Raw genomic sequence first — 16,596 nt, forward strand, 5'->3', positions numbered from 1 at the left:
TTACTCTGTAACTTGTTTATTTAACTTTACATACTGTATAAAGTGTTCTGTATATACACAATATACACGACACAGGTAGTGCAGGTTTTATTTTACAGGGCTGTCTGCTTACAGTTCACATTTTGCATGATGAATAATCCAGTGTTTAACATTCAGTCCTCTTCAGTTGGTGAAGCTCAGACCTGTTTGGTTCCCTCCCAGAACGGGTGCGACTCCTACAGGAGCCACACTGGACACGGAGCCTTCCTGTTGTGATGTAACAGTCCTGTGCCAGGCTGAGGTATGACTACCAGCCACACTGTGTGAGAGTACACACCACCACCCCAACATGCTTTGGAAACACTCGGCGCTGATGACATGTGGCATGTTATTATGCAAATCACCAAAGTTAATATGACCAATTTTCCTGCTTATGAAAGGCAATTTTTGTCACATTTCTCCAAACTGACTCAGGCACTTTCGCTGCATAACACCAGCAGTGTGTTTCCACACATCTCCTGCCAGAGCGACAACGGCGTCACTTCACAGGTTTGGGAATGAAAAAAGGGAGAAAATAATAAACAGAGAAAGGCACTTGAGGGCAACAGACATGGCAGTGGGGTTCAAGTGGAAACAGGTTTGACGCATTTGAACATAAAAGCCTTCCCACTCTGCGCACCGGCATCTGGGCTGTCTCTTCTTGTTTTAACACTGATGTGGCGTGAAGCTAAATACTGTCAGAAGGCACGAGATCCAAACCGACGCTGAGACATTAGTGAAGATGTGGAGCTTCAAATTTGTGCAGAATGCATGTAAGTGCTGCCTTCTGACCACTGACTCAGGCTCAATGATGTCAAACAGCCGCTGCACGCTCACGATGTTTCTGTCCGTACATCGACGGCGTCCTCGCCGTGTCATATCCATCAGAATGTGTTAAAGAGCACCTTCCAGGTCGTCCACCCGTTCTACCTTTGTGCCTTTGAGCACCGAATGCTCCGAGTTGTTTCCAGATTGACAGATGGAGCTGCAGCAGCTTGTGGTGGTGAAGGTATGTCCTTACTCTCAGCTATGACACCAGCTTTGGTTGGTGACCAAAAGCATCCCATCAAAGCAGCAGAGCTCTTGCGTCTGTGATGACGAGGTTCAGGTCGTCTCCTCTTCGGTGATGTTTTCTGGGCACGTCCAACCAGGAGGAGACCCCGTTGCAGACCCGGGACACAGCTGAGCTGTTCGGGAACGTCTCATTATCCTCACTTCCTGGAAGAACTGGAGGCAGCAAGGCATCATCAGTTTGTGGTGCCATGCTTACTAGTACCAGTACATTTTTAGGGAGGTGGAAATACGTGAAACTGGTTCTGGATTTGGCACGACGTTGGTGGAGGTTAAAGGTTAAAGATATGAGCCCTGAAAAGCTGCAGATCATCTCACCTACTCAGCTCAGACCGCCCCAAGTATTTGGACTGAGTAGGACTCAGTTTGATATATGCTACATATTAAATTATCAAACACTGCAAATGACCTCAAGTTCCTCGAGGAACCAGGAGCCAGTGATGCTGCTTTGGCCAAATCTTCATCCTCAGCCCCTTTTTGAATCTGTTCCAGGATGTGAGATATTTGCTGACATGTCTCACCTGCTACAAAGATCTAAAACATCACTTTTTAAACAGGATTTTGTACGTTGTGATTTAAAGGGACTGTCCCAACCCATAAGTGCATACAGCCTGCAGTTCTCTTTATCTGGATGTTGATCGCCCGTCTGACTCTTGACAATAGTGGTAAGGAAGGTGCTTTTGCTGTGGCGTGGTCACGGTGCTGTTTGAAGGCTCGTACAGTAACTGCGAGGGAACCCATCGTAGTGTCTGCTCAACTTTATGATCCTCAACATTTAAAACTGTTTCTTGCACATGAGTCCAGTATGTCGCTGCTCCCACTCAGTGAGCTCAGCGTTATGCAGAAAGCTTCTCTTCTCATTTCCATTTGTCTCGTGTTAAAGACACGACTCGGGTCCGGGTGCTATAGCAGTCCAGTCCACAGATTGTAGCACGCGGTGTTAATTACAGACTCCAGGTGATGATACATGGACACCAGCTGAGGAGGGGGGCTGCTGCCGGCCTGCGGCTGCAACGGCAGCGGCTCCCGAAACACGACCTTTAAACTCTGCGGGAGGAAGATGAAATCTGAGAACTTTGCATGACTTTATTATAAGAAAAAATAAGTCAGACGTGTATAAGAACTCACAGTTTTTCCAGCTTGGTTGTCCAGAAATACCAGAACGAAGCAGTCGGTGAACTTTTGGTTCAGAACAGCCTGAAGTACAAAGACACGAGTGGACGTTAGCTGGAACGAGGTGAACAGGTGTGTGCAACACAAACGTCACCGTTTTAAAGTCTGTCTCCACAGATACAGAAGAAATGTGTGTTACTGCAGTTCATGTGTTGGAGCTCTCACTCTGAGCTCGATGCTCCATCCTCTCGCCTGTAAGTCACTCGAGGTCTCTTTTACACTGACTCGACTGATCTAACAATCGAGTCTGAACGCGAGTGAGACTAATCAGTGTGTCGCATTACGTGTTGCAGGTGTTTCTAGCTCGAGTCTGCTAAATGGTCCCATTTGTGTCCAGAGAAATGCTACTAGAGACTAACGGAGCTGTGCTTAGAGATGACGTTTGGGGTCGTGTTTCCAATATTTTTTAAAGGGATCTCGATGACCCTGAGCATTAAAGGGAACGCCTTCATTTGGTTGTTGGCTGGTAACGTTTTGCTGCCCGTTTGTTTTTTGTTTTTTCCCACAGCAGAGGGAAACTCATGGATACAGGGGCCTGTGGGTTTGCCACTTTGAACTCTTTTTTTCTCACCAGATACTGGATGCCGTTGTCGTCGAAGTGTCTGCAGCTCTGAGGGAAGCGACTGAGCAGGACCTTGATGAGACTCTGGTACCAGGCTGGACCCATGGTCAGGAAACAGTCCTGCAGCAACACGTTCACACTACAGTTACAACACTGACCATCAGAAACTTTCACTGGGTTTCACCTGCAAAGTCAAATATTCAAGCTGCAGATGTATCATTTAAAAGCTCCTCCTTTAACTAACAAAATCCTGAAGCCTCCTGATGTGTTAGGAACATTTACCTCCCATTCACAGCTCCTGCTAACATGTATGTGCGAGCTGATGTTTGATCTGCAGGTCACCTGCAGCTGGCTGAGGTCACAGCGAGAGCCTGATCACCTCCAAATGTTTCTCATACTGTGGGAGCACCGATGCTTAGCTGTGTGCTGGTGTTGCTTTGCGTTTCAAATGACAGGGTGTCGAGCTGCTGGCGGTTCATTTGTGTCGAGCTGTGGTCTTAGTAATCAAGGTGTTTGGTATTGCTGATGTTTGATGGTCATAACTGAATCTTGATTTTAAGGCTAAAATTAGAGTCTCACCAGCTGCGGGTCGATTTCCCCCACTGATCGGCTCTGCACAGCCTCCAGCAGCTCCTCCAGCTCGCTGAACGACAACTTGGCCAGCTTCAGTTTATCCAGGGCCACATGCTCGCCGTGGAACAGCCTCCTCCACAGGTTGTCCCTGCGGCAGTGACCCATGGCCTGCTCCACGCTGATCTGGATCTGTCTGCGGGCAGACGCCACCTCGTTGTTGAGAAGAGGGAACAGAGGGGAGGCGTAGAGGAGCCCCTGAGCCTCTGGTCCACCGCCTGTCAGAGGGTAAAACTCGTTGCCATCACTTGGAGCCAAGGGTGCTGAAGCTTCAGACGAACCCTCCTCCCAGAGGTCCTGCTCAGAACCACGTGACCCAGAAGCCTCTGCTCGATCCTGGGAGAGCCGTCCCCCCAGCTCTCCGGGATCACGGTGGATTTGAGGAAGCTTCTTAAAGCGGCGCATGTCTGCAGTGAGGCGTGGGAATAGCTCCCGCTGACTGGTCATGATCACGTAGAAGCGTAGCCTATGAAAGGGGACGAGATGAGACTCAGCAAAAGTTTATCCAGTGCCTTCAGTGATGTACTGTTAACACATTTGTTTGGCCCGTGAAACGTCCACCAGTCCTCTTTAGGTTGTGTCAGGACATGTCAGATAAAACAAACATGGTGTCAGCCCAGATATGAGTAACTATCACACAGCCTCTATGCTGCAGTCTGTAGATCTTACCTGAGCAGATGCCTCTCCCCGTCTGACTGCTCCTCAAACGGAGCAGCGTTGTGACACACCACCAGGGAAACATCGAAGTCATCGTGGTGGGGCAGACCGTCCAGATCCTTGTAGGAGCCCGAACTAAAGCAAGAGGAGCCAACAAAGGTAAAGTTAAGCCGCAGATATGAGGAGAGAAGGTTTATTCTGAGGTCAGAGCTGTTTCTCCACCTGTTCCACAGAGCCACCAGGGCATACTCGTGAAGGTCAGGCATCGCCTTCTTGTTGTCAGTGGCGACCGCAGCCTTCGACATGCGGAGCGGCTTCATGCCATACGTGCTGGCGTGGTCGGTGATGTAGTTGTAGAGCTGGTGAGCCGTTATCATCCCCGTGGAGATGGAGAAGCTCCCTGATTTACACAAGAATGACAGACGCTCAGAAGGACAAACACAGTTGTTCCTGTGCACACACAGAGCCCGAGAAGCTCTGATGGAAAAACAAATATCTGCTCATCGATCCAGAACGGCTCAGAGAGCGCTGCTGGTGACGCCCGAACGGAGGCGGGACACAGAGGGACTGAACTCGTCTTTCAGTGAAACAATTTCAAATATTTACTCTGAATATCATTTCAGTTGGTTTGCACTGACCACCAGAGGGAGCTGGAGAAGACGCTAAACATGAACACAAATTCACCTGAGTAGACTTCCAGTACTCGTGCTAGCAGAGGTTAGCGAATAAACTCTGTGCTAAATCAACCACAGGGGTGGGGGGGGGTAAGAGGTGAGCTAAAGTTGTTTATTTCAGAACAAAAAAAAAAAATTCATGAACCATCACTGTGGATGATTCAGATTTACCTGTTTAGCTACAGAAGTTTAACCCAAACTTTGTTTGGAGTTTGGAATTTAATCCAGACCACTTCCTCCCAAAGGTCTCGGTGCACTTATTTTTTTCTGCACGTCTGCATAGTTTAAGCCAAGACAGCAGAGTTTGTTTTTTAAAATGACCACAACTTCCATAAACGTGCTGCGAATAACTTCAGTGAAGTCACAGCACACGGACACATTTTCAGATGCAAGTCTTTGTTAAATGAAGCTGGTGGAAAGACTTCATCTCATGTATCAGGGACCATTAGGTAAAAGGGGGAAAGTTGAAAGCCGGAGGCAAAGAATACAAATTAAAGTTATAACCTTGCACTTTTTAAGGTTGGATAAACCTAATCGCACCATAAAAATGGGGAATGCCATTCGCACTTTAGTGAGGACGTGCAGCTATATGGTGGATATAACTGGATCCTTAGTTTGTATTTCCCATCAGAACCAGTGTGTGTTTGTGTGGGCACTGACCCACAGTTCAAATGCTTCTAATCACATGATGATTTTTGGGCCTATTTTTCATTTGTCAGTTTGTTTTTTTCTGGTCTTTGTTTCTGGTGAATTCGAGTTTTGTTCCCTTTAGTAAATGCTCTGTACACCGTTCACTGTGTTGCCATCTTTTGTTTACTTTCACTGGCTGCTCTGGCGGCTGCTGTAAATGTTGAAAAGCTAGAAATCATGGCAGAATCAAAAAAACATTATCATCATCATCACATGGGATTCGATGCAGTCAGCAACACCAGAATCACCTTGAAAGACGTGGTTGCGGCCGAACTTGGGGATGTCCGGGTGATGGGAGATGAAGTCGTCCAGGAAGTCGGTGAGCTGGTAGCCTTGCCGTAGCGTCATGTGGCAGCCGACCAGGTACTGGTGAACCACTCGCAGGTGGAAGTCGTAGCTGAAGGAGTGAACGTGCATGGTGTCCCTGACTTTATCACACTCCTCAGTGAAGAGCATGGAGAGCTGCAACAGAAGGTTGTGAGACGTCATCACCAGGACAGCGTGACTCACTGACACAGACGGGAAAAGAAGGAGGTACTCTAACTCCAAACTCAGTCAGTCTGAATACCTCTGCAAAACTGATCTGGCAGACAGCGCTAACTCTGAATGTCTATCTGTGCGATCAGCCATGTATGAAACTGTTTTGCATCTGAAGGGGAAGGACCTGCTGTTCCAGCCACTCCAACAGAGACTGCTTTGTACAGCACACCTTAAGGCCCTGCTGCACTGTGACTCCCATCGCTCCTTACTGAGAAGCTTTTGTAAGCAACTTTGATATCAATCAGATTCATAATAATATCCTTTTTAATTAAATCCAACATCAAAAGGGAGCTGACAAAAGCAATAATTGCAAATGCAAATGGCTGCAGTGAGAGGCTGTGCTGTGCAGTTAATTACAGCACAATAAGAGTTTACAAGGAGCTCTAATTGCTACTCCTGCTTTTACTTTGATCTGGACCATTTGCCTGGAACGTGCACAAAAGCAGCTTCATTATATCAAAGAGCCAAGAAAAGACTGCACAGCGTTCTGTAGCTACAGACTTTCATCTCTTCGCCGTCTGGAACCTTTTCCTGCCTCGACACTTGTCCAGAAACTGGCAAAAGGGCAGAAGACTTTCATCAGCACCCTCACCGCAGAGATAAGAATGAGGAAGAATATTCTTTTCCACACAGGAATGAAAAGATGAATATTAACTTTTCTCTCCCCAGCGGTGTTCCTGCAGTCTGGCAGACAAATTAAGTGTGACCTCCTGGCCTGTTATCTATGGAGCCTGGAAGCCAATGGGACTGCGCGGCTCTCCTCAGTTCATAGGTAGTTCCTGTGTGTGTGTGTGTGTGTGTGTGTGTCCTCCTTGCTATCACGCTAACATTTATTATTTCCTAACCTGTAATCCCAAATGGTTCATGTTCTAGTTAATTAAACACTCCGTGTAACTTTGACAAGAACAAATTGCCAGTTTGAGTCGTGGGGCTGCAGCTCGTCTCCTGTCAGCGGCACTCGGTGGAAGTGAAATTAATGACAGCGGCTGCATTGACGGGAGAAGCTGCAATCAGCGAGGTCATACAAGAAGAAGAAAAAGAAGAGAATACAAAGCAAGCTGATTGAAAGAAAGACAAGCAGAGCGACGAGAGGAAAGCTCTCAGCCTGTGACATCCATCGATGCGTCCCTGTGAGGCTCTGCATTTTCACTCCTGGAAAAAAAGACTCACATTTCTGCAGTGGTACTATCACAATGCAGTGATCTGAAACCCAACAGGAGTAACAGCAGTTATCCAGCTGTGATGTGTGTATTACAACTGCAAATATACACTCACAGCCACTTTACCAGGTACACCTTTCCCCCTTCAGCACTGCCGTAGTGCTTTGTGGCACAGATTCGACAAGGTGCTGGCACCATTCCTCGTGGTTCACACTGACATGATAGTGTCACACGCATGCTGTAGATTTGAAGTCTCCTGTTACATCACATCCTAAAGGTGCTGTGTGGGATCAACACTTTGAACCTTTGATTACAGCAGAATCAGGTTCAAGAATCCAGTTTCAGATCATGAGAGTTTCCTGACGTGTCATGCTCTCCAGCTGGAAGACGGGTACATGGAGGAGATTCATCAGAGCAGATAAGCTTCCAAACTGTCCACTATTGGCGAGGCTGTGGAAATCGTAAGCCGTGGTCTCCTGGTTTTACCTGCACGCAGCAGCACTCTGTGTGGTCTTCTGCTGCTGTAGAGCTTCTCACTTGGTGTTTTCAGGGATGCTGTTCTGCATACCTTGGTTTTAATGAGCAATTGACCGAGTTATTGTTGGCTTCCCATCAGCTAACAGGAGCTTGGCCAATCTCCTCTGACCACTGGCATTTACTGGACCATCCTCTGTAAAGCCTACAAGTGTCTGTGTTGAAAAATCGCACATTCATCACTTAAATAACATTTGCTGATGCTCGGATTGAACTTCGGGTCTTCTTGACTATGCCTACATGTCTACATGCATTGAGTTGCTGCCATGTGATTGGCCCATTAGTATTTGCAGTGTTGGTGTCTCTAATAAAGTGGCTGGTGAGTGTCTGATTCTCTGCTTATGTATTTAGTACCTGATTTTCTTAACCGTAACACCCTGAGGATATGTTAGTGTGAGTGTTGCAGTACGTTTGCTTTCTCTGGCTGCTTGGTCAGGTTTAGGCACAGAATAATTACATACATTACTAATAATTCAGAAGACCCTTATGAAGAGAACATCGAGGGAACAGTTTACCCTGCCCGGGATAGGGTTACCGGGGCCCCGCCCTGGAGCCAGGCCTGGGGAGGGTGCCCGAGGGCGAGCGTATGGTGGCCGGGCCTTAGTCCATGGGGCCCGGCCGGGCACAGCCCGAAGAGGAGACATGAGCCCATCCTCCCGCAGGCCCACCACCCGCAGGAGGCGCCATAGGGGTCGGGTGCATTGTGTGCCGGGTGGCGGCCAGGAGGGGAGGCCCTGGCGGACTGATCCCCGGCTGCCAAGACTGGCAATAAGGACATGGAATGTCACCTCTCTGGTGGGGAAGGAGCCTGAGTTAGTGCGTGAGGTTGAGAGGTACCGGCTAGATATAGTCGGGCTCACCTCTACGCATGGCTTGGGCTCTGGAACCAGTCTCCTGGAGAGGGGCTGGACTCTGTCTCAGTCTGGAGTTGCCCATGGTGAGAGGCAACAGGCTGGGGTGGGTATTCTAATATCCCCTCGGCTTGCTGCCGGTACGTTGGGGTTTTTCCCGGTGGATGAGAGGGTTTGTTCCCTGCTCCTTAGGGTCGGGGAACGGGCCTGACTGTCATCTGCGCTTATGCGCCGAGTGGCAGTTCAGAGTACCCAGCCTTCTTAGAGTCCCTGGGTGGGGTGCTGGAAGGTGGTCCTGCTGGGAGACTTCAATGCTCACGTGGGTAACGACATCGAGACCTGGAGGGGCGTGATTGGGAGGAATGGCCTCCCTGATCTGACCCCAAGCGGTGTTTTGTTATTGGACTTCTGTGCAAATCACAGTTTGGCCATAACGAACACCTTGTTCGAACATAAGAGTTTGTCCATAAGTGCACGTGGCACCAGGACGCTCTAGGCCGCAGGTTGATGATCGATTTTGTAATCGTATCACCAGACCTGCAACCATATGTTCTGGACACTCGGGTAAAGAGAGGGGCTGAGCTGTCAACTGATCACCACCTGGTGGTGAGTTGGATCAGGTGGCGGGGGAGGACGCTGGACAGACCCGGTGCACCTAAACGCATAGTGAGGGTGTGCTGGGAACGTCTAGCAGAGGCCCCAGTCCGCGAGATCTTCAACGCACACCTCCGGCAGAGCTTCAACAGCATTCTGAGGGAGACTGGGGACATTGAGTCCGAATGGACCATGTTCAGCGTCTCCATTGCTGAAGCTGCTGCATTGAGCTGCGGCCGCAAAGTGGTTGGTGCCTGCCGTGGTGGTAATCCCCGAACCAAATGGTGGACACCAGAGGTGAAGGGAGCCACCAGGCTGAAGAAGGAGTCCTACCAGGCTTGGTTAGCCTGTGGGACTCCGGAGGCAGCCGACAGGTATTTACAGGCCAAGCGGAATGCGGCTCGGGCAGTGGCTGAAGCAAAAACTCGGGTGTGGGAGGAGTTCGGAGAGGGCATGGAAAAAGACTTTCGGACTGCCTCGAAGAGATTCTGGCAAACCGTCAGGATGGGAAAGAGGTGCTCTACCTGCACTGTGTATAGTGCTGGCGGAGCGCTGCTGACGTCGACTGAGAAAATTGTCAGGCGGTGGAAGGAATACTTCGAGGACCTCCTTAATCCCACTGACACGTCTTCCGAGGAGGAAGCAGAGTCTGGGGATGAGGGGAATGACCCGCCAATTTCCGGGGGCGAGGTCACTGAGGCAGTTAAACAACTCCTTGGTGGCAGAGCCCCTGGTGTTGATGAGGTCCGCCCCGAGTTCCTGAAGGCTCTGGACGGTGTAGGGCTGTCCTGGTTGACACGCCTCTACAATGTTGCGTGGAGATCAGGGGCAGTACTCCTGGACTGGCAAACTGGGGTGGTGGTCCCCATCTTTAAGAAGGGAGACCGGAGGGTGTGTTCCAAATACAAGGGGATCACACTCCTCAGCCTCCCTGGGAAAGTCTATGCCAGGGTGCTGGAAAGGAGAGTTCGTCCGCTAGTTGAACCTCGGATACAGGGGGAACAATGTGGTTTTCGTCCTGGTCGCGGAACACTGGACCAGCTCTTTATCCTCTCAAGGATACTCAAGGGCGCATGGGAGTTTGCCCAACCAGTCTACATGTGTTTTATGGACTTGGAGAAGGCATTCGACCGTGTCCCTCGGGGTGTCCTGTGGGAGGTGTTGCGGGAGTATGGGGTGTCTGGCCCATTGCTACGGGCCATTCGATCCCTATACAACCGTTGCAAGAGCTTGGTTTGCATTGCCGGCAATAAGTCGGATTTGTTCCTGGTGGGTGATGGGCTTCACCGGTTCTGTTCATAATTTTTATGGACAGGATTTCTAGGCGCAGCCAAGTGGCGGAGGGCTTTCGCTTTGGTGGCCTCAGAATCTCATCTCTGATTTTTGCGGATGATGTGGTTCTGTTGGCTTCATCGGTTCCTGCCCCAAGTGGAGGAGTTCAAGTATCTCGGGTTCTTGTTTGCGAGTGATGGGAGAAGGGAGCCGGAGATCGACAGACGGATTGGGGCTGCAGCTGCAGTAATGCGGACGCTGCACCGGTCCGTCGTGGTGAAGAGGGAGCTGAGTGTAAAAGCTCTCAATTTACCAGTCGATTCCGGCATGTCCCACCGGGAGGAGGCCCCGGGGCAGACCCAGGACACGCTGGAGAGATTATCTCTCGGCTGGCCTGGGAACGCCTTGGTGTTCCCCCGGATAAGCCGGAGGAGGTGGCTGGGGAGAGGGAGGTTTGGGCCTCTCTGCTCAGGCTGCTGCCCCCGCGACCCGGCCTCGGATAAAGCGGATGAAGATGGATAGATGGATACTAATAATTATCAAATACTCAAACTTAAGACAGATCATTTCAAAATCTAAAAAAATCTTTTTCAGCTCACGATAACCTAATAATCACAATCTGGATGACCACACAAGCTTGTAAAGTTTGTGCACTTTCAGTGATTTATTTTCATCCTTTGACCTTTTTCTCCTATAAACTTTTTTTTAATGATTGTTTTAAAATCTAGAATATAATATTTAAACAAACTCCTTGTGGCCGCACCCTCACAGCCTGCACTTTGCAACCTACCATTATACTGTTAATTAATACTCGACTCAAGCTCATTTAGCTTTACATTACAAAGAAAATATATCAAAATAGTCTGAAAATATTAGAAGAAAAATCAATGAAATGAGTCATTGATGGCATGATTCAATTGTAGCTACCATCACGCTGCTAAACATGCAGCATTTAAGCAGAAGTGGCCCAATAACTGAGCCTTGGGGAACAACATATACTTACTCAGACATACAGTTATAAACACCCAGTGGTCACTAACAATTTAAATGAATTAATAGTTCTGTATAAATTCTGTATAATAGAAATTATACAGAATTTTCCAGTATTGTATCTGTAGCAGCGGAGCAGCAGAAGCAGCAGTTTACATTCTGTGTAATTCAAAGACTGAACCTTCACACATGAACACAGACCCTAGCTCCAATCACCACCTGGCTGCTAAAGAAGAGGAAGAAGAGGAAGGGCAAAAGAAAAACATGGTTGCATAAAAAATTAGCTCCAACACCCAAAACACCAAACCAACAACCACAGAGAAGACAGCCTGTTGAAAACAGAAAAGGAAAAGAAAATCATAGAGGTGCTTGGCCCTCACCTGATCCTCAACACAATCAGGTATAAATGCATCATTTTTATTGCATAACTTAAGTCTGAGTCCCTGCCTTAAGCTAAAGATGCGTTTTTACAGTCAAGCTGTAGTTTGCAGCAACAGTAGCTCCCACAGTGCACTTGATTTAACATTAAACCCAATCATTCCCACAGAGACAGGCAGGTAAACTTGAAAGGAAAGAGACCAGGACTGATGAGAGCAAGCATAGAGTGGCGAAGAGGGGTGGAGCCTGATTGTAGTGAGACACCCCTCCCTTGAGAATGGCTGGGACATACCGCACAGTCAGATACTGGTGTGGCATCTGGAAACGGCTTGCAACGAGGTTTGGTGAGGAGGCTGCCCTGATGGAGAGATGACATGAGGTGGGACTAGGCAGACACAGAGACACAGACAGATGGATGGAAAGGAAGACTGAAGATGTGCTAAGAGATCAAATAAAACCATTTCAGACTACAAATATCCACATTACATACACACTCTAGAACTGTGGACTTGGATGTGTTTATTGTTTTTAGTGTGACACTAACCAGCTAAACACTCAGCTAATCTGACTAGCTGATAGTCACAGTAATATGCATCTTGGTTAGTAGGAAACTACTTGTGGATAATACGACTTCAGTAAAGCATCATAAGACTGATATATCCATCGATCAGCCCCAACATTAAAACCACCATCCTGTGGTTAAGCTGCACATCCTTCTGTTGGCCTCAGGATCAGGTTAGTTCCCACAGATGCACCGTCAGACTGGGATAGGCGTGTTAGGAGGCCAGCTCAACGACCTGGGCTTGGACTTATAATAATCACATGATATGTGGTTCTAATGTTGGGCTGATCCATAGCTGTTAGCAAACTTTACGCTTCATTCATTAAGTTGGTGTCACTTCACTAACAAGCTGCCTGCCTATTTCTCAGTATTTACCAGAACACTGTCAAAGCAGTAACACATTAAGTTTAATGCACGCTGCTGTAAACCCCAAATACTAATGCAACTAATTTGTGTTTATTTATAAAGACATTTTATACTGACAGCACTAACAAGTGCTAACGAATGAATTACCACAGTCCTCGTCCTGAACACCGTCTGAAACTTTGCATGTGTGCTGGGCAATTAAATTCACTGATGATCAGAGGAACACAAGAAACAATATTTGAACAAATTAAAGTAGAAAAAAATCTGCATCTTAAAATGGAAAAGATTCCACAGTATTTTCACATTTAGGAAAAACACGGGGAAGAGTTCGTTTCTGCATGCAGCCTATTATGATGGCGTATTGAAACACTGTTCCAGACGCATTTTTCACCTCTTAGATCTGAATAAAAAGACTGAAACTATTTACTCTGATATTATTGTCTCAGGCACAGATCAAGCCCACCTTCCAATCAAATCTTTTTGCTTATGAGGGACATCCAATGAGGAGAAAGATGGGAGGTTTTGTCAGACGGATGATGAACTGAGGGGTTGCACTGATATTATTGATATTAACAAGGCTTATTCTGCAAATCATGCAAAGCTACTGTAACAGAGCCAAAGGACAAAGGCTGGAAATAAACGGGTCCCCTTTAATGTGGCCAGCATGAACATTCATTCTTTTTATATCTGTGTGTTTCTCACATGTCAACAAGTCTCCTGTTTAAAGTGTTTCAGCAACATCGTCATTTAAATGTAAATCATATTCTAAACTGTTTAAAATTATCTATTAATTAGGAAGCAATTCATTGCTTTTGTGTATAATGTTTGGGCCAATGTGAAGAGCCACTTCAGAACGTGCTCTCACCTGTAAATACTGACTGCAGTTATGACTCCCTCTCTAACACAGGGAACACATCTCTGGGCTTTACAGAGATGATTCATTTTAAACATAAAACACATTGTTTACGCTTAATTTACTCAATGTCAAGCTTTTTGTTGAGGATTTATGGACATCTTTAATTCACAATAGCTGCAGCGAATGCACCTTTCTTCCTTTCTCAACACTTAAACCCTTTGGCCTCCCCACTGTGCTTAGAGGCACAGGCTCTTTCAACACAGTCAACCTCTCACATCACTTTGTAGACATCCTGACAACACCACCGGGAGGGAAACAAACAGCATGACATCTTTCAAAACATCTTTCTCTGCCTTCGTCACATCAAAGTGCACCGACCCCCTAATCTGAAAATGGATCAGTCACAAGTGGGAGAGATGTTCACCTAATATAGAAGCAGAACAAGGACCGAAGCTGCTGGCACTCGGGATAAGAGCTGAATCTTCAAGGTCGGAAATTCTTCAAAAATCCATAAACAGAAGTGAAAAAGCACCTCTGCTCATGCACAGAACAAACAATCGCAGCTTTGTGCACAAGGGAACACCATGAAGTTGTACTTTGGTACTTCCTGTGAGCCATCCTAAAGTAGAAATGGCATTTATACAAGATAGAGGACATTTCATTTAACAAGTCTATATAAACAAAGTTTAGCAGAACTAATGGCGATTAGCTTATGTTGTCTTTTTTTTATTGAATATTGCTGCGTCTAACTTGGCTTTAAAATTCATGCCTAAGCTACGAGGCAGATTAATGCAGGTCTCATTATTTCCCTTCATGTTTACACGTCCTGTTACTCGATATAAAAACTGATGGTTTGATTCATGACTCCACCCAGAAGTATTCTTGTAGGATTTTCATTTATTTATTTTTTTATCTCTGGTTGCCGCTGCACACCACGCCAGGCACCACCCCAGTGTGCGGTTTAAGCTGCAGCTGCTCTAAAACAGCAGTATTGCTCATTAAAATCCTTTTTGACATATTTCTGTAATGGTTAGTCCACCACTATGTGCAAGTTCTTTCATCTAAATGATCATTTTTCACCAAAAAACAGAAAAAAAATAGTGAAGTATATTATGATCTTTATAAGACGCCAAATTACAGATAAATACTTGATTAAATAACCATAAAGAAGTCCAGTGTGCCAGTTGTTATCGGCCTTAAAAAATAACATAATTGTTTGGTTTTAAACTTTGATAAATTTCTAAAATATTTGCATTTTTTGATTTTATCACAGTGTTTGTTATTATGTAATAAATGCATTCGTATGCAGCTAACAGCTCTTTGAAAATCCATTTTTGGAACAAACCCCACATGTTGCACAGATTCAGCTGCAGTAACAGCTGTACAAGTGTAAGGCAAGTTTATTTACAGCAAGGTGATTCAAAGCACTTTACAGAGACATTAAAAAACAAAAACAAATAAAAAGCATGAAAAAAATGTAAGTTTTGAAATTTAAGCTTAAAAGTGTGGATTTGGTGCTTTATTCAAATGCAGCTGAGAACAGGTGAGTCTTCAACCTGGATTTAAATAAACTGAGTGTTTCAGCTGATCTGAGGCTTTCTGGGAGTTTGTTCCAGATATAAGGAGCATAAAAGCTGAATGCAGCTTCTCCGTGTCTGGTTCTGACTCTGGGAACTGATAAAAGACCGGATCCAGATGACCTGAGGGATCTGGAAGGTTCATACTGGGTCAGGAGGTCACTGATGTATTTTGGTCCTAAACCATTCAGAGCTTTATAGACCAGCATCAGAACTTTAAAGTCTATCCTCTGACGGACAGGCAGCCAGTGTAAAGACCTCAGAGCTGGACTGATGTGGTCCACTTTTTTGGTCTTAGTGAGGACTCGAGCAGCAGAGTTCTGAATGAGCTGTAGTTGTCTGACTGATTTTTTAGGTAGACCTGTAAAGATGCTGTTACAGTAATCAAGCCTACTAAAGATGAATGCATGGACTAGTTTTTCCAGGTCCTGTTGAGACATCAGATCTTTTATCCTTGATATATTCTTGAGGTGATAGTAAGCTGACTTTGTTATTGTCTTAATGTGTTTTTCTAAGTTTAGGTCTGCATCCATCACTACACCCAAATTTCTCGCCTGGTTTGTGGTTTTTAGATGTATAGATTGAAGTTCTCTGGTGACCTGTAATCGTTTTTCTTTGGCGCCAAAGACTATTACCTCAGTTTTGTTTTTGTTTAGCTGGAGAAAATTGTGGCACAACCAGTCATTGATTTCCTCAATGCATTTACCAAGAGCCTGTACAGGGCCTCGGTCTCCTGGTGACATTGTGATATATATTTGTGTGTCATCTGCACAGCTGTTTATGTGATATGTCAAACAAACAACGCTGATTCATCCTTTGAGTTTAGTAACTTTTGTATGTTTGAATGATTTATAGTGAAGCTGCCAAAAACTAAAAGGATGCTCCTCTGACGCTGGACCAGTACAACAACTAATGATGAGAGGAACAAAAGGCTGTTTGATCATCCTTTTGTTCCTAAAACTTGGAAAAGGTTCCACCTGAATTATTTCCAAAGTACTTTTGTTGTTACTTTGACTCTGGTTTCTTCAGGCTGTGTTGTAAGCATATTATTTTATGCATCAGACAATAATACATTTGATAAATAATGCATCTTTAGATTAAACCACGTGGAGTATGTTCTAACAGACGAGGTGAAATGAGATGGGAAGTGCAACATGGCTGATAGTAAAATACTGTCAGGGGGCCGAGCTGCAGGCTAAAGCCACACATTGTCAGAAACAGTCCACCAATGTTGAATTTGCTTTAACATATTTGGCGTCCAGATTGATGGCAGCAACTGTCACTCGTGCATGATCGGAGGAGACCTCACAGAGAGGAGAACTTGGACTTATTTCTCCCTTCAGCTAAACATCAGCAACTGTTAGAAACAGCGGGTCTGAAACTGGAGGCAAATTTAAATAAAAATAGAAATAAATAAAAACCAGCTGACTGTTTGCAGAAC

General features: G+C 46.1%; 1 protein-coding gene across 3 annotated transcripts in view; it reads right to left on the reverse strand.

Annotated features, from left to right (window-relative positions):
• Nucleotides 1-16,596, reverse strand: part of szt2 (SZT2 subunit of KICSTOR complex) — a 148,865-nt gene continuing 132,269 nt past the window's right edge. For all 3 annotated transcript variants that reach the window (XM_026194043.1, XM_026194042.1, XM_026194041.1), the window contains 8 exons: nt 12,087-12,152; nt 5,724-5,937; nt 4,334-4,511; nt 4,124-4,246; nt 3,404-3,920; nt 2,834-2,944; nt 2,218-2,286; nt 1-2,136 (listed from right to left, as the gene is read on the reverse strand). In XM_026194043.1, coding sequence (XP_026049828.1) covers nt 1,993-2,136; nt 2,218-2,286; nt 2,834-2,944; nt 3,404-3,920; nt 4,124-4,246; nt 4,334-4,511; nt 5,724-5,937; nt 12,087-12,152 — 1,422 coding nt within the window. In that variant the 3' untranslated portion in view covers nt 1-1,992. The remainder of the gene's footprint in view (nt 2,137-2,217; nt 2,287-2,833; nt 2,945-3,403; nt 3,921-4,123; nt 4,247-4,333; nt 4,512-5,723; nt 5,938-12,086; nt 12,153-16,596) is intronic.

Source organism: Astatotilapia calliptera, chromosome 15 (assembly GCF_900246225.1).
Source record: "Astatotilapia calliptera chromosome 15, fAstCal1.2, whole genome shotgun sequence".
Classification (NCBI taxonomy): domain Eukaryota; kingdom Metazoa; phylum Chordata; class Actinopteri; order Cichliformes; family Cichlidae; genus Astatotilapia; species Astatotilapia calliptera.